Raw genomic sequence first — 18,458 nt, forward strand, 5'->3', positions numbered from 1 at the left:
CCCCACATTTCCCAGTGCATTTTCATGTCAATTTCCGTATTGCAAATGATCCAGTCTTTTGAGAAGTGTTGTTCCGCGACACCTCCCAGTCAGCGTCGGATTTGCTTGTATGCGATTGAATACCACCTAAAAATAGAGACTGCCTGGAAGCACCCCCTGTCCTTGCAGAAATGCAGGTTTACAGTGGAACCTCGGTTTATGAACACCTCGGTTTACGAATTTTCGGTTTGCGAACGCCGCGGACCCATCTGGAACAGATTAATTCACTTTCCATTACTTTCAATGGGAAAGTTCGCTTCAGTTTATGAACGCTTCAGTTTATGAACAGACTTCCGGAACCAGTTACATCCATGCTTCGGGTTAAGTACGCTTCAGGTTGAGTACTCCGCGGACCCGTCTGGAACGGATTAATCCACTTTCCATTACTTTCAATGGGAAAGTTCGCTTCATTTTATGAACGCTTCAGTTTAAGTACTCCGCGGACCGTCTGGAACAGATTAATCCACTTTTCATTAATTTCAATGGGAAAGTTCGCTTCAGTTTATGAACGCTTCAGTTTATGAACAGACGTCCGGAACCAATTGTGTTCATATACCGAGGTACCACTGTACTACCGGTAGGATTTCTGGATCTATCTTTGCCCCCCACCCCCTACTCAGGGCTGGCCATTTCAGGAGGGAGCCAATCCCCATTTCTCTTGTCTTCCAGGCTACATGTAATTATTCTTCAGGATCACTTGTTTTTCTAGTCCTTAAGAAGAACAAAAAGTAATCATAACAAATGCTCCCAAAATACACAACTTGATCGCAATTTAATATATTCTTCCTATGTATCAAAGAGCTGGCTTTCAGGCTTTGTCGCAAATCTCGCCTGCTGCCCCCACTCCAATGAAATGCCTTTGACCCTGCCTCTGAGATCTGAAATGGTATTCCTGCTACCTCCTTATTTTCTCAGTTGCTTTAAAAAAAATATCTAGGTAATACAATAGTAGATTGGACACTACAAAGCCACAAGTGTTGAGCTGTTGCATATTAACCCTTCTGGTTTGGTTTTCCTTGAAAGGGAGGGGTACTGTGTGTCTTCCCCCACCCCACCCCCAATGGTATTTCCTGTTTTGGTTGATGCACATCATCAGATCAGTTACCTTCTAAAAAAGGGGAGAGGAACTGCTGTCCCTGGTTAGAGAAGTTACCATCAGCTTCTGCGTTTTAAAAGAGAAAAGAGGGTGTATGATGGCTGAGTAGATTCCTCAAGCAAGAATCCACCCACTCACACTGTTTCTCCGTCCTCACTTTCCTGCAGGGCTTCCTTTCCCATCATTGTCCATGGGCCTAATCAAGACCCCATGGATTTATAGCGAAGAATGACAGAATCCACATTCCGCAATTAGGAAATCCAAATTCGGCAAGCATGAAAGAAACACACATTTCCTAATACTATATCTATATCTATTGCTAATACTGACTATGGAAGTGTGACCTGTCTGATTCAGAACACAGAATTTATACCTCCTCTTTGTGGAATTTGAAATTTCCGGACAGAAATTGGGTGTTGATGAATGAAGTGGCATGGAAGAAGCAGCATTTTGAAGATGTTGGGGAAGAGAAGGGAAAGATGGCCATAGGGTGTTGGGTGTGTGTGTGAGTGATCTTTGGCAAAAAATAATTCACAGACTACTCGCAGAATGTTGCTAGCTAGAGGGATCGACAAAATCTCCTGGAATTTTAGCTAGGGTGGCCTGTCTGATCCTCCCAGTTGGAAAGCAGATAAAGTATACGACACGTCTGTCTTCTACCACCAACTTTTCGCCTGGAATAATTTTATGACAAGGGCCAAATTCCACAGATTTTATGTAGTTCCAGAATTACAGAGTGAACAGTGTCCTAAGAGTGAACAGTGTCTGAGGCCTCCAGACTTGGCATTTAGGTTCCTATTCCTCGTGTCAATAGCTTCAGAGCAATCGCAGAAGAGAACTCAGAAACAGTATTAATGGCTAATCGATTATGTTAGCATTGGGCTTAAATACTCCCAAGAAGCTCAGGAAACCAGCTGCAGAAGCAGTGTATGGCTGCCATACACCTTGTGCCACATAATGATTTATGACTCTAGCAATTGCAAGCCCAACAGTGAGAATCTTTCTTAAATGTTCCACACACCTTGTCATTTCTGCTACTTTTGGTGGCATAGTTTAGTTCTGGTGATAATTATCACTCTTTAATCAATATCCTCCTAGACTATCTTCCTAGTGTTTACAGAATTGTTTATTGTGTGGTCAGGATACAGTGTCCCCCCCCCCCCAGCCTAATACTGCACAAGGTGGCGTTTCCAGAGCAGTGAAACAAGACATATAGGAATAACTCTGGACCACATGGAAAAGACCCATGGATTGTGTAAAAGTCAATGCACGTTTGCTACCAATAGCCACGTCTCTTCATCTCAACTTTTAACTCTAATCTTTTTCTGCTTCCTTTGTCTCTTTCCCCTTCTTTATTTCCCCCTCTCTCCTCTCTTCCTCTCTCTTCCTCTCTCTCTCTCTTCCTCTCTCTCTCTCTCTCTGTTCCTCTCTAACTCTTTCCCCATCTCTCTCCTTATTTGCTGTCCTTTACTTCTTTGTTTTCCTACCTGGTGCTAACAGTGGGCAGACAGACCACCGCTCCTGCCACAATGTCTGCAGCAGCAGCAGCCTCCGGTGCCACCATGGGTTTGGTGGAGCAAGGTAGATGTGTCCGGAAGAGACTCGCCTCACTTCCCCTTTCTCACTTTGAAATTTGAGCGCATGATGTGTCATTCACCGTCACCACCGCATCCCACCCTGTTTTAAGAGTCTGGGGCTACCTTTTTTTTTGTAACTAGTACCAAAGTTAAAGTCAGGGCCACCTCTAAATAGTCCGGCAATTGCAGAACATTTAATCAAGTTGCAGGAACAGTGTCATGAAAAGGTCATAGGGAAACATATGAAATAGCCAGTAAGGATTCTGTATGACTGAGATCGGCTGGTGCTAAAATGATGCTGTTATCTCATTTCAGAGGGTTGAGCAAGGCAAATATAGGAGACCATTAATGGAAGATGAGATGCATGCTTTGTGTGGTGGAGGTCGTGGTGCTGGAATAGCTTTCAGTTTTCCTATGAGAGGCTGTCCTTGGGACCTTTGCAGTGATGCAATGGGCCCAGTGGTGACCTCATTTCTGGTGGTCTGCCTGCCCGCCAGTTCATCAGCTGGAGACCTCAGGGTGAGGAGAAGTCAACTAGTTTGCTTGGGCAGAGTGAGTATGAAATGGAGGGTGTCATGATCTTAGCTCAAGAAAGAGCAGCTTGAGGAATCGAGCCCCATCAGTTTTTGGTCAATGAATGTGTAAATAGCACATAATTATTTTCTGCTACAGCAATGAACAGAATTGCATTGGAGTTGTTTAATTGCCTGCAGTGAAGCACCACTACTGGTCCTTAATCCTATTGGACATGGCAGTACTTTTGGTGCTGGTTCTTTCACTAGAATAGGCAAAATTTACAGGAATTTTGGAATATTGTGTTCTTTGCTTACTAGGCCATTCACACCAACTGGGCATGTGTGCATTCCTAATGCTGTAGAAAAGTATGTATTCCTTAAAGCAGGGGTGGGGAATGATCCTTTCATCTCTGACGATTGGACATGCTGGTGAGGGGTGAGGGGAGTTGAAGTCCAATAGCATCTGGAGGGCCTTAGATTCCCCACCCATGATTTAAAGCATTTCTCCTTAAGTTTTTAGTATCTTAACACTGCTCGCTATACCAGCGAGAGAAAGATAGGCACTTTCCCATGCTGCAGAACATAGCTGACAGGTACCATAATTTTACAATATAATTGTGCATGAGTTCATGAGCTGTAAAAGCATACATTCCGATGCACCTCTGCACATTCAGTCTTTGGCCCTTGGTAGGTTGAAGGAACTTACACTTTCCCCCTGTAGACATCGGGTAACACTCCACTAAGGGTGATATTCCTTACTTGGCATGTAGAAGGAAGCCCTTTAACAGCGTTCTTATAGACCAGTCACATTGACGACTTAATTTTGTTAACTAGAATAAGGTGTGGTCTAATCATTTTTTCTCTTGTGCAAACTTGTGTCACCTTGCTTCTCCCCTTCTTTGTTGCAACCTACAATGAGCATGTTTTGATGCCTTCAATAAGATGAGTTGTGCTTGGGGAGTGTGGTCTCAGTGTCCACCTGTCCTCAAATGGAAACCAGTTGTGATGATTTATGCTCATTTCTAAGGCAATAACCCTGAGAGGTTGGAGAGCTTCCCATTGCTTTAAATACATTTGATAATGTTTGGGCTTCTCCAAATAGTCAATTATATAATAATATAATTGTATCTGCCCCGCATTGACTGTAGTAGGCCTTCAGCTCAAACTTAGATTCTTTTCCTGGGCTTCGACTTGTCTTAGGCTCAGTTGCCCCATATGTAAAATGGTGGTAATAAAGGTAAAGGGACCCCTGACCATTAGGTCCAGTCGGGGACGACTCTGGGGTTGTGGCGCTCATCTCGCTTTACTGGCTGAGGGAGCCGGCGTACAGCTTCCAGGTCATGCGGCCAGCATGACAAAGCCGCTTCTGGCGAACCAGAGCAGCACACGGAAACGCCATTTACATTCCCACCAGAGCGGTACCTATTTATCTACTTGCACTTTGACATGCTTTCGAACTGCTAGGTTGGCAGGAGCTGGGACCGAACAACGGGAGCTCACCCCATCGCAGGGATTCAAACCACCGACCTTTTGATCAGCAAGACCTAGGCTCCCCACGTCCCACAAGTGGTGGTAATAGCAAGCTATAATTGTTTTGAGAATAGATAGAACATTATTATTATTATTATTATTATTATTATTATTATTATTATTATGCCACCCATCCGACCGGGTTGCCCCAGCCACTCTGGGCGGCTCCCAACAAAATATTAAAAACACAATAAGACATCAACTGTTAAAGGGTTGTCAAGCTAAAAAGTGCTACATATATGCTTATTGCTTATTGGTAGTAGGAGAAAAGTATCCAAAGACTTGATGCAGCTCAGGTTGCAGGGAAAACTATCAGGATTGCGTGCTCACACGCAGCAAGTCTATAGCTGTGAGAACATGTTGCCCTCCATAGCTGCTCAATGATATAAAAATTACCATAACACCTCTCTCTGACCCTGGGGTCACTCCTACGACATCAACATGGACAATTCTTGGGGCATGCAGGCAAGGGTCCCCTTGACCCCTTTTTCATGCCAAGGTTTCTCTCTAGTGAATGTTGGCTCTTTGCTTGTCTTAGCCATTGCCCTGTCTGCACCATTGAATGTGGTAAATGGTGCATGGATTTTGTGCAACCTAGGTGCATGCGTCAGGGCCTCTGGCAGTCAAATTTCTTCCCAGAAGATTGACGAGGCTTCTGCTTATGTCAGTGCTGTTGTTGCCACTGCATGTGGGGAAAGTGATTTGCATGGCAACAGTGGTTGTGATCATTCTCAGCTAATCTAGCCAGTGTTAATGCCACTCAGAAAACCCTCATTAGGATTTCAATGTGAACAAAATTAAATGAAGAAACAGGCAAGAAATTACAGCAGCACATTGTATATCCCATTGGTTTAAGATGTCATCTCTGTTTTTCAACATTGCACTAGAATTCTGTGTAATACATTCTGCTCATGGGAACTCACAAAATAATGAAGGGATGGTTTGACAGGTAAATGGTTAAAACTTGGCTATAAAGTGACAATTCCATCAATGTGGCTGTAAAAGTATATAAGAAAACTGAATAAAATACAGTATGCGTTATCAAGAACAGGTTCCAAATGAAGGGAAGGCTGAGTGGGGATTTGGCAAAAGTGATAGATTGCAACTCCTGACATTTTCACATACAGTGGTGCCTCGCTAGACGAATTTAATTCGTTCCACGGGTCTTTTCTTATAACGAAAAATTCGTCTAGCGAATCCCATAGGAATGCATTGAATTTTTTTTATTTTATTTTTTGCCCATAGGAACGCATTAATTGAATTTCAATGCATTCCTATGGGAAACCGCGATTCGCTAGACGAATTTTTCATAAAACGAATTCATCTAGCGAGGCAACCTCCGCTCTAAAAATCCTTTCGTTAAGCGGAAATTTCGTTAAGCAGGGCATTCGTTAAGCGAGGCACCACTGTAATACACCAGTGACCCAAGTAGAATTGTGGCCGTTATTACCTGAAGACAGCCTTGCTCTGATTTTTCATGCCCATTTTCTCTTTATAACCCTTTATGCAAGAGTATATATTGATTTAATTTGGGAAATGGTTACCACTGTCAACACTTAACTTATCTGACTCTGTAGCTGCAGTTGGACAATCAAATCCCAGTTTAAGAAGCCAAGATATGCACAAAATCTGTGCACCCTTCCCCCCCTTTGTGAACGTCATTCAGATGGCAGTATATATTCAGCAGTCTTTTTTGGAGCTGAGCACATAGGTCTGAGAAGATCCAGAAAAGACTTTTTGAGTATGCCTCCTGTTCAAACAGAAAGGGACCCAGGTGGCGCTGTGGTTAAACCACTGAGCCTAGGGCTTGCTGATCAGAAGGTCAGCGGTTCGAATCCCTGTGACGGGGTGAGCTCCTGTTGCTCAGTCCCAGCTCCTGCCAACCTAGCAGTTCGAAAGCATGCCAAAATGCAAGTAGATAAATAGGAAGCGCTACAGTGGGAAGGTAAACGGCGTTACCATGTGCTGCTCTAGTTTGCCAGAAGCGGCTTTGTCATGCTGGCCACATGACCTGGAAGCTATACGCTGGCTCCCTCGGCCAATAATGCGAGATGAGCGTGCAACCCCAGAGTCGGTCACGACTGGACCTAATGGTCAGGGGTCCCTTTACCTTTACCTTTAACTGTTCAAACAAGGTCCTTCCACTGGGTAAAGGTTGTACTGCCATTACTTTAGACATATACAAACTTGCAATGTAGTTGCCAGTTAGTGGTATCATCTTTTTGTTTCTAATTACAAGTTTAAATGTTTAGTCACAGCAAATTGCACTTGTCATTTCCAAAAGTATAAGATTTTAGGTACATACTTCAAAGCGCCAAATTTCCCCCTCCTCTTTTTGTGAAAATCCAGACAGAAAGGTTGTTGAGCTTTTTGTGTGCACAAAATCTCAAAAAAAATAATTGAACCTTTAAAGTTATTTCTAAGGAAAATTGCCAAAAACAATACTGCCGACATGGGTTGCCATACATCTGGATTTCCCCGGACATTTCAGTGATTTCTACCCAGAAACTGTTTCTGATGGCCAATTCCCAGCTATGTCTGGGAAATTCCAGACTTATGGCAGCCCTATGCTTGATACTTACCTAGAGATCATTTTACATGAAGTGCCGTGGTTTACCTGTATGATAGGTGGATACACATGTAGCATAACACGTGGCAAAGCTGGGGCTTATCACTGCTACCTACAGCAGATATGCTCAGTACAACTAATTAAATTCATATGGCTCACACAGTGTGTGGTACACTGCGGGAACATATAGTTCATCAATTAATCCCAATGGTCCCCAATTCCATTCCTGCCTCCAATTTAATAGCTTGCGCTAAGAGTTAAATTCAAAAGACTATATTGTCAAAAACGGCAGGCAGCAGGCAATTGCTTTTAGCACTGAACGTGATATGATTAAAGGCATAGGTCTTCATGATATGTCTGGTCAAACAGATTTTGCAGACTATAGAAGCAGTGCAAAAACTTGTATGCCTGAGAACATGTTTGGTAGTGGGATGAGTGTACGTACCATGGGCAACAATGCCTCCTTCAAACTGCCTTTGATTCTCTGAAAAGAACTACTTTCTGTCTACCGTGTTTCTCATATTATAAGACATGTCTTATATTAATTTTTTTCTCAAAAAAACACGACATGGCTTATTTTCGAGGGATGTCTTATTTTTTTAATAAAGTGCACGCGGGCGCTGTTTGCCGGGCTTGTCAAGCCCAGCAAACAGCGCCCACCGATCGTTGGTGACAGGCGGGGGTGGGGGGAGAGCGGAGAATGATCTCCGCTTCCCCCCCACCCCCGCCTGTCACACAGCACAGGTCCGAAGATCGGCGGGCGCTGTTTGCCGGGCTTGTCAAGCCCAGCAAGGAGCGCCCGCCGATCGTTGGTGACAGGCGGGGGTGGGGGGAGAGCGGAGAACGATCTCCGCTTCCCCCCCACCCCCGCCCGTCACAGCACAGGGCCGAAGATCGGCGGGCGCTGTTTGCCGGGCTTGTCAAGCCCAGCAAACAGCGCCCGCCAATCTTCGGTGACAGGCGGGGGTGGGGGGAGAGCGGAGAACGATCTCCGCTTCCCCCCACCCCTGCCTGTCACACAGCACAGGTCCGAAGATCGGCGGGCGCTGTTTCCCGGGCTTGTCAAGCCCAGCAAGGAGCGCCCGCCGATCTTCGGCTCTGTCCCCCGATGTGCTACGGCTCGGGGAAGCAGGCAGGGAGCTCCTGCTGGGTCCCGCGCCTTCGCCTCTCGCTCGGTCGGGGCTTTGCGATAGTGCTTATTTTCGGGGTATGTCTTATTTTTCACCAACCCTTTGAAATCCTGTCATGGCTTATTTTTTGGGGATGCCTTAAAATATGAGAAACACGGTACAGTCAATAGAAGTTTCTGACACAAAGCTATTTGCTATGCACATCTGCACGGACTACTGGTTTGAGCAGCCTAAATCTACAAATACATGTGACTACCAGAGCAGAGAGAGAGAGAGAGAGTTGTGCCACTCTGGTTGCATTATGCACTTGCCATGAGGACAAGTCTGTCCAGCTTATGCCGCCTTCTGTCAATTGCAATCCATTGTAGAAGCTACTGCCAAATACTAGGCATAACACAGTGGCTGGAATGCCTTTTAGGAAGCCAGCGAGGTAAATGGTTCCTGATCCTTTCCTTTCCCCTTTTTCATCCAGTGCAAGATCCCTTTGCAATAGTCCTCTGCCACATCTAGCCATGGTGGGTATTCCTAGTGCCTGTCCATGCTTTGATGCTGGCACAGTCCCCAGTACAACAGTGTGACACTTCTCTGCCATAGCAATTGCTTACACTCCCTTCTAAATATTAATTTACTGGTGCAGCTGCTAATAGCATGAGGGGGTTGAAGAGTTTCCCTATTTCAAGTAGGACAAAGAAGGCTTCCTTTCAGATTTTCCAAGTATGCTGTCAGTTTGCAACTTCATAGCTTTGATTCTCATTGGTTGAACAAAAAGCTTAATAGGCAGGTTGTGTGTGTGTATATGTGTGTGTGTGTGTGTAGGTGCAAAACTATTCATAGCTCTTCACTCCAGAAAAGCTATAAAAAGATTGAGGAACAAAGCTTTGTTGTGCTTTGAATCACTAGGCATTAATAAACCACAAATTACATTTTAATTATAGACTCTCAGATATTGAAAGCATTGCTGAAGGCAGTCAACATTTTCTACATCCATTGATAAATTTTTGAACTGCTAGGTCCACTAATAATCAGCCTTAACTGCCTATTAATATGAGACACATAATTCACAACATTGCTGGTACTGAAACCCATAATTTAGAACCAGGATGGCTAACCTGTGGCCTTCTTGATGTTGGACTCCAAGCTCCTATCAGCTCCAGCCAGCATGGCCAGCAGTCAGTGAGGATGGGAGCTGCAGTCCAACAGTATCTGGGGGGGGGGGCAGCATGTTTAGCTGCTCCTGATCAAGGACATACCAAGTGCTGGGGGAAAACCACATATCTCTCATGGAGACTCCATTTGAGCAGCTGAAAGGTAATGGCATCTATTACACTAGATCAATGTGAACATTGCATAACAGCTAATAGGCTCCCAATTCCAATGTCAGCAATGCTCTCTGTAAAGGAAGGACACCTTCCATGTGTGCTTAATTTACATCATTCTAGTTGCTTTTGCTTGGGACTTTAACTTTGATGCGAGAATTGGCACATGAAGTTCGCAGTATAGTAGAACTGATGAGATGAGGTAAAGGGATGGGTAGTGGCATTTGGTGGTTGTAGCAGTTTCACATCCTGTGGTATTGACGGGATTCTGTCATTGAATTCTATGGCATTGCCACATTCATGGGACTTCATTTGTACTAGAGCTGCATTTTTCCAAACTAATGATTACTATAATATAGGCCGCTCTTTAGCCCAAAGGGCTGCAGAGAGGCTTCCACATTTTAATACAGCAAACGTAGTTGTGGGAAATTGCTAAAGAGTAGAACTAGTCCGTAGAATCTGGTGTCAGCTAATGGTCATAAAATTCTCTTTGAGGCCACTGAGGAAGCTAGGCAATGCTACATTTATAGCTGCACATTTCGTTGTGACCCACATATGGCACGTTGAGTTCACCAAGATAGACTGAAAACTTCATGCGCTGCATGGGTCCCAAATAAACATGGATGAAAGAAGAAAAGTCTTTGTGATGTGAAGAGTTCGGGATTAGATGGGAGACATGAATAGGGACTGTATGTTTTAAGGAAAAAATGAGAGAGAGTCGTGGGGTCACCAAGTCGCTTGTGAAGGGAAAAAAGGATGTGACATTTTACTGAGTCCTTTTTCTGACTGTAGTGATTCCATGGGCTATCATCCTTCCATTAGTGTGGTGACTGTATGGACCGTTTCCTCCCTGTGTGTGTGTGTGTGTGTGAGCAAAGTCCTCTGTAGTGCTGCTTTTGTGGTGCTGGTGCTGCTGCTTCACTCCCCCTTGATGTCAGATGGGGTCTATGCCCCAGAGGCCTTGCTTTCTGTCTCAACACCTCTTTATTTTTCCCTCCTCCTCCTTCTCTCTTTTCTCTCCATCCCTCCTCCAATCCTTCTTCTCACCTGCCTGTCTCTCTCGCCTTTCCTCTTCTGTAAATTTCTGTAAGGTAAGCAAACTTTTTGTTGGGTTCCGCCCTTTAATAATGCCTACCTGTGGTGATGATTGGATTTGATGTGGGAGAAAGGAGTTTTCATGAGGTGTAGGGTCCAGAAACAGAGGAAGTCACCTTGTTCTGTAGGTGCTGGTATCAATGTCTCTCCTCCACAGAGCCAGCATACTGTGCTGATTTCTTCTAGACACAGCATTATCTATACCTCAACTGCTCTAATACTCCCTGGAGGCCTCTTGCAGCTTTGTTGGTTCCCTGCAATTCCATTAACCAGATCCAGATAAAGGCACCTATATTTCTGTTCATTTCAATCCTAACACACCCCTCTCACACCTGCTGCAGCAACCTCCCTCGACCCTCTCCCAACCTTGCCATTACATTTCAGGACCACCCCCCCCCCACAACAGCTTCTCTGCCATATCACTCTTGGGTCTCTCCTCAGCCAAAAAACAACAGAAAGCAACAAAAAAGACCATTCTGGACTAATGCAATTATAGAGGAATCTCTATTATATGAATGAATCTTTTGTCCTCATACACCATCCTAGCCATGCAAAGGCTCTAAACTATTCACATATGTCCAGTATTCCACAATCTGTTGGGATAAATGAGGCTGTATTGTGATGTTGCTTCTTTTAAGGGAAAAAATTGGAAATTGCAATCTACAGAGTATCAGATTAACATTTGATTAAGTAGCCTTTGCCAGCCCGGTGCCTTCTCAATGTTTTGGAATACAACTAGCATCAGCCTCAGCCAGCATGGCTGGAAGGCACCAAATGGGCAAAAGCTGGATTAAGTGCAAAAGGTTCACAACAGGTGTGATCAGGGAAAGAGGATGAGAGTAAGTACAGAGAGGCTTTCTCACATACCTACAAAAATGGTGGGAGTGTAGCATCATGACATATTTAAGCGGTTGAATTAACACTTTGCTGTGATGACATGAGGCATATTAAAAATTTCAAGCAGCAAAGTTCTTGAGGATGCATGCTTGTTAGAACATGGGGTCCCCTAGACAGCTTGTTGAAGACAAAGTTGTATTGCAGCTCATTAAAGAAATAATAATCTTAGGAACCCTTAGAGTAAAAGGACAAAGAATTGCGGGTAACCATTCCTAAATTTGCCTAGCACCTGTCAAGGAAATCTGGAACTCGTATACTAGCTGGAGAATGAGCTGCATCGGGTGGTGTTAAAGGAATCTAGCGTTCCCATTGCGAAGTGCATACATTTCAGTGGAAGTGACACCAGTATATATTTAGCTAAGATGGGCAGTGCATGCAAGGGAAATCTGATGAATATCATTAGACAGATTAGAAAGATATGGATCACCAAAGAATGAATAAAGAAGAGTCCGGATGTTATCCAAGTGATGGATTGAGGGAATGTTTTGAGAGCTGACCCACAGAAGGATGCTGTCCCACTTCATTTTGAATGCCACTTTGTTAAGCTGAACAATGTCCCACAGAGACTCCCTGCTTGTGATTCTGCAGAGTTTGGACAAACCAGTAGGTGTCCAAGCCAATGGCAGTTTGAGAAACAACAACAATGACTGTGGTATTATCAAGTGAAATGTCCACTTCACAGAAGTATTGCAGCCCCCCTACTGACCTCCCTTCTTTTGGGAAACTGGCTGTTCAAGGCACTTTGTCCTCCATACCTCTACGTTTGGCTAAGGCATAGGTTGGGCCTTTGCCCACACTCTCAGAGCTTGGGATTTACCCATTGTTCTCAAGCCTCCTTTTAGCATTTGATGAGGAAACAGCATCAATGCAGCTTGTGTGATTCTTTTTTGGCTATTCAGGCGGCCCAGAATATGTCTCGGGACATTGGGGGAGTTGCCACTAAAATATCTTCTTTTCCTCCCCATGCAGCAGCTAAGAGCTTACTGAACAAGAAAGCTGACGGCGTGAAGGTAAGTATCCTTCTGAGGCTTTTCTGGGGGAAGAGTTGGGGAAAGTTAGGAATTATGCCATATTAAGAGAGATCACTTTATTTACACACTCTTCTTGTATATCCATAGCCCAGAATTGATTGTAAAAATTCAGTTTATGGAGTAGTCATAGTTTGCCGGTTTGAAAAACTGTTCGGTTTTGTACACAATCTGCCATCGCTACAACTTTTTGCCACTTTGCAAAGAAGGCCTCTTTTGGTCTTCTTTCTCTACCAGAACATAATTTGTACATAATTGCCATGTAGAGTGTGGGGTTATCTATGCCTTGTCTTGTGGGGGGTTTGGGTGGTGCAAACGTTTGCATGGCAAATGCATTTGTTCGGCTTCCAGTTCCGAGGCTTCTCTCTCTCTCCTTTTTTTTTTTTGTATATGTGTGTTTCTCTTCTGCAGCCTCAAACAAACAGCACCAAAGGCAGCACCGGAGTTACCAGCCCGAAAGGGACCCTTCCTCCAGCCGCGCTGGTATGATTCTTTTGTACTTCTAATTCAATCCTCCTGGCAAAAGATCGTGGGAACACTGTGCTTTGCCTATTGTTTTGCTAATGTAGGTTTTACTTAGGGATTGCAATAGAGATGTATTTTTTGAATGACATTCATTCTGCATCTACTGGCTCCGACGTGTGGTGCCATGTATTGCTGTCTGTTGTTTTTGCAACACAAATGTGTGTATGTGTGTGTGTGTGTTTTAGTGGGGGCATCTCCTGTGTTCTTCATGGTCTTGCCATAGATCCTTTGCATAGATTTTTAACTCATTATTCAGCTGGAGCCATGATACTGGAACATTTTCTTGCCAATTTAGAACCCAATTTAACATTCATCATTTCTAAATTCAACCTGTTCCCTGGCAGCAATCTTCTGCCAAAAGATTCTATGGTGGTTGCAGTTTCCTAGGTTCTCATAACACAGTAGTGCACTGCAATGAGATAAGCAAATTTTAGCTGTTGATTCAGAGCCTGGTTACCAGGGCAAAGAGTATTATCATTTCTGGGCAGAAGCAATAAAAAAAGAGTGTTATTGTAGGTCTTCCACACCTCACCAGCCACCTGAAGTACCCATAGGCCTCTCTGAAATTCCCCTGGGGCCCAAGCAGCCATATCAGTCCCTGGACTGCCACCTGTGGATGTAAACCCCAAACTGCAAAAAACAAACCCTGACTTTTCTTAGGACTGTGTTGAGAAATGTCAAGGACCCACTGGTTGTAGAATCATCATGTTGGATGGTAGGAGCCAAGTATTGGTAACGATATGGAATGTCACACTGCTGGATTGCTATACCAAAAGTTGTTACTGAAATAAGAGATGAGGGCGGAAGGTTCATTATGGAACCCAGTGAAGAAACAAGCATTTTTCTCCTTTAAAAAGGTAAATCGCAATTAAAAAACCCCCATTATGCACCACCCTAAGTTAGAGGGTGACCCTAAGTTAAAGTGGGACCCAGGTGGTGCTGTGGGTTAAACCACTGAGCCTAGGGCTTGCTGATCAGAAGGTCGGCGGTTCGAATCCCTGTGACGGGGTGAGCTCCTGTTGCTCAGTCCCAGCTCCTGCCAACCTAGCAGTTCGAAAGCACATCAAAGTGCAAGTAGATAAATAGGTACCGCTACAGCGGGAAGGTAAACGGCGTTTCCATGTGCTGCTCTGGTTCGCCAGAAGCAGCTTTGTCATGCTGGCCACATGACCTGGAAGCTGTATGCCGGCTCCCTTGGCCAATAACGCGAGATGAGCGCTGCAACCCCAGAGTCGGTCACGACTGGACCTAATGGTCAGGGGTCCATTTACCCTTTACCTTTTAAGTTAGAGTGCTCAGGAAAATTGTAGCAGAATGAATTTTACAAGTAAAGTTAGGAAATCTAAAGATGATTAACAAAATGCCAGCAATGCTGACTTGGGTTTATTAGGAAACCTATAAAACCAACTGCACAATTATTTCTGAGTAGCTAAAGATGCTCCAGTTGGTCCAAGAAATCATTGGACCAAGGACAAGTGTTGTGCCTCTGTACTTCCTTTTCCTTCCTCCTTTCTTTCATCTGCCACGACAGAAAATTTCCAGGGTTTGTTGAACCATAGTTTCCCATTATATCTGAACCAGGAAACTGTAATTTAATTTCTGACTACTGTCTACAAACAAGGATATCAAACCATAAAATCTGGTCTTGGTTTGAGGTTCTTGTTTGTAGACTGATCAAACCACATCTCCTATATCATATCTAACAGGAATATGTGGCTTAACAAACCTCAGAAGCTTTCTATAACCCCATACAAGAGAATAGAAGAGTAAATGAGAGTCTCAAGCATGCAGGCACAATGCTTGTTCTTGGTCCACTATTGTTACATCTGAATTGGGCCAGTGGCTGAAAATAATGCAGACCTGAGTGGCTAGAAGTGGCTTCAGGGCCACTTAAAAACCATTGTGGCTCTGAATATGTTTGATATTTAAATAGCTGAGGGCCAGATTTGAGCATCATATACAGTGGTGCCTCGCTTAACGAATGCCCTGCTTAACGAAATTTCCGCTTAACGAAAGGATTTTTCGAGCGGAGGTTACCTCGCTAGACGAATGCGTTTTACGAAAAATTCGTCTAGCGAATCGCGGTTTCCCATAGGAATGCATTGAAATTCAATTAATGCGTTCCTATGGGCAAAAAAAAAAATCAAAAAAAAATCAATGCATTTCTATGGGATTTGCTAGATGAATTTTTCGCTATAAGAAAAGACCCGTGGAACGAATTAATATCGTCTAGTGAGGCACCACTGTATAAGGAAAAGGAGTGCTTAGACTTGAAGACCTTTCTAACATGGATGGCACTGAGATGTCAAATTCTGTGTGGCCTGAACTATATGACTGAAGCAGGTCCATCCCCCCCAATATAGTGGGGTCATTTTAACCACACCCAGAAGTGAATGCTTCCACTAAGACGGTTAAAATTACCCTCTACATGTGTGAACTGTTTTGCATCCAGGGCTTCCCATGCGGTTATGGCCCCATGTGATTCTGTATCTCAGGGGCACCCACATCATAAAGGTGATATGAGAATTGACTCTTCACATATCACTTTCTCTTTTTAATCTAGACTTCAAAAGTAAAGAATCAAACTTTTTGCTGGTTTCATCCAATTATAAGATCTGTCAAAAGGCAGGTAGGGTTTTAATTCCATATATGTGGGGCTAGCATTCCGCCCCCCCCAAAAAAAAATCTGTGGGAGCTAACTACCCTGAAGTAATCCATCCTTAGAATATGTATATCAAGTCTGTTGTTAAAATGCTTTTATTCCATAGTATAATTCAGAGACATATTCACCAGTGCTGGTAGAACCGTGCTTTTCTCAGCATTTTAACTAACCCTTCCTTCCCTTGTAACCTCTGTTTCCTTAAGCTGCTGAATCCAGGGTAGGTTTCTCATGCTCTAGCCCAATTATTAGACTCCCAAATAGTATATATAGACCGAAAATTATCCATGTCAAATAGTATATATAGACCGAAAATTATCCTTGGCCTGTGGCCTCTTCTACGCATTGATTCCTGATCACCTGTCCCAAGCAGATTAAGGGGTAACAGAACTGCTGAAGAAATTCTTGCAATGCCCATCTCTTTGTCTGTCAGACGAACACTGAATAAGACAGCACAAACTTTTTTAAGGTTAAAGATTGCTAGAAGCAGGAGCGGAGGAGTTCTCCAGAGAGTATCTATTTATAAGAGATCTACTTTAGTCAGAGGTGCTGAGCTAGAATTGTGCATCAACTGTCGGGGACAGGCATAGTGCCAGCAAAACAATTACCGAATGTGCTTTAAAAAGGACATAGAATTAGAATTTTTGTTCTGACAGAATAGTTTTAGCAATTAACCCCAGCTTGGTGTCCTTTTTGCCACACAGAGACCCAACAGAGGGGAGAGCAATTACCCACATTTGCAGTTCTGCCTGTTGGTTGTGTGCATATAAAAGACACAAGGATTTAGAGAAGGAAACGAGGGCGTTCATTCCACCTCCTAGCCCCATCCTGTCCTTTCTTGTGTATCATGTTGTCATACACACACACATAAAAGTAGAGGCAGAACATTTCAACTTGCCATCAATCTGTTTCAGCATCTTGTTGGTATAAGTGCTGCCCAATTGGTTCTGCATAGGTAATCCTCCATAGGGAGTAACAGATTGGCCTGTTAGTCTTTCTGACCTTAACAAATCCTTTCCAAGGGTGGCTTCACATGATCCATTTTTCCAGTATGAGGAGGCATTTTCAGTCAAATAAGCACAGAAACGTGGATCTTGCCAGTCGCACGCTGGGATTATGGTCTCCTTAAAACAGTGTTTCTCAACCTTTTTTGGGCCACGGCACACTTGTTCCATGAAAAAAATCACGAGGCACACCACCATTAAAAAATTTAACTCTGTGCCGCCCTATATTGACTATATAATTATGACTGTAAGAAACACTTGCCAATTGCTGTGTTGGTTGCAATCTCCTGTAATAAGGCTTCACAAGCCACTGATTTCTCTGCCAGCACAATCTTTTGCTCAGCAAGTTTCAGGTTGAGCTCATCCAGCCAGCTTCTTTAAGTTTGTCTAAAACCACCCTCCAGTCGTTTGCACTGACCTTGGGGAAAGAGGAGGAGAAATATTGCTTTCCGGCGGGTTAGTGTTGTATATTGGCGGCCGCCAGGCACGTGACAATGCAAATCGCCCTTCTCGTCGCCGCACTAGTGTGCCGCGGAACAGTGGTTGAGAAACGCTGCCTTAAAACATGCTTTGGCTTAAATCCAACCTAATCTGGGTCACTTTAATGTCACACTGAAAATAACAAATTACTTATTATTCAGTTGCTTCATACTGCTTGACGTTTCTTCAAACAAGTTTTGAAAGATTTGGTCTTAGAATTAACTTGGGTGGCTCTTATGCAGTTCCCAAAACCTGGAAGGACTTGTTTGTGTTTGCTTCCACAAACCTATTGTGTCTATTACATTTGTCTAGCACCAGGATGGAGAATGTGTGATCTCCAAATGTTTTTGGAACTTCAACTCCCATCATCCATTGACCACCTTGGCTGGGGCTGATGGGAGTTGAGAGTCCAGCATTTGAAAGACTTCATGTTCCTCACCACTGCTGTATTGAGCTATATGTATGGAATTTTTTTTTCTATGTGCATATTTGAAATTCTGATAAATCCTCATCAAATACACTCATCAGAAGACTTTTGTTTGTATGGGATCCAACAGCTCATTTGAAATTCAGGCATCCTTAATTTTACCATACAACTTTCTTCAACCAACTTGATGACCATTCTCAAGGCTATCACAGGTTACCCGTCCCATACATTGCCAATGATTGATTAGTTAAATGATTTATTGTGGCTGTGAAATACAGTGGTACCTCGGTTTATGAACACAATTGGTTCCAGAAGTCTGTTCATAAACTGAAGCGTTCATAAACTGAAGCGAACTTTCCCATTGGAAGTAATGGAAAGTGGATTAATCTGTTCCAGACAGTCCGCGAAGTACTTAAACTGAAGCGTTCATAAACTGAAGCGAACTTTCCCATTGAAAGTAATGGAAAGTAGATTAATCCGTTCCAGACGGGTCCACGGAGTACTTAAACTGAAGCGTTCATAAACTGAAGCATGGGTGTAATTGGTTCTGGAAGTCTGTTCATAAACTGAA

At 43.7% G+C, this 18,458-nt stretch overlaps 1 protein-coding gene across 30 annotated transcripts in view; it reads left to right on the plus strand.

Moving 5' to 3' along the window:
- Positions 1-18,458, plus strand: part of CAMK2B (calcium/calmodulin dependent protein kinase II beta) — a 206,198-nt gene that overhangs the window by 137,924 nt on the left and 49,816 nt on the right. For 13 of the 30 annotated variants that reach the window (XM_088657939.1, XM_088657951.1, XM_035139082.3 and 10 more), the window contains 2 exons: positions 12,734-12,774; positions 13,204-13,275. In XM_088657939.1, coding sequence (XP_088514065.1) covers positions 12,734-12,774; positions 13,204-13,275 — 113 coding nt within the window. Of the gene's footprint in view, positions 1-2,635; positions 2,717-12,733; positions 12,775-13,203; positions 13,276-18,458 lie in introns of all 30 variants that reach the window. The other 17 variants (XM_088657937.1, XM_035139077.3, XM_060283084.2 and 14 more) reach the window with 2 other exon arrangements.

This window comes from Zootoca vivipara, chromosome 14 (genome assembly GCF_965207765.1).
Source record: "Zootoca vivipara chromosome 14, rZooViv2.hap1.1, whole genome shotgun sequence".
NCBI classification, from domain to species: domain Eukaryota; kingdom Metazoa; phylum Chordata; class Lepidosauria; order Squamata; family Lacertidae; genus Zootoca; species Zootoca vivipara.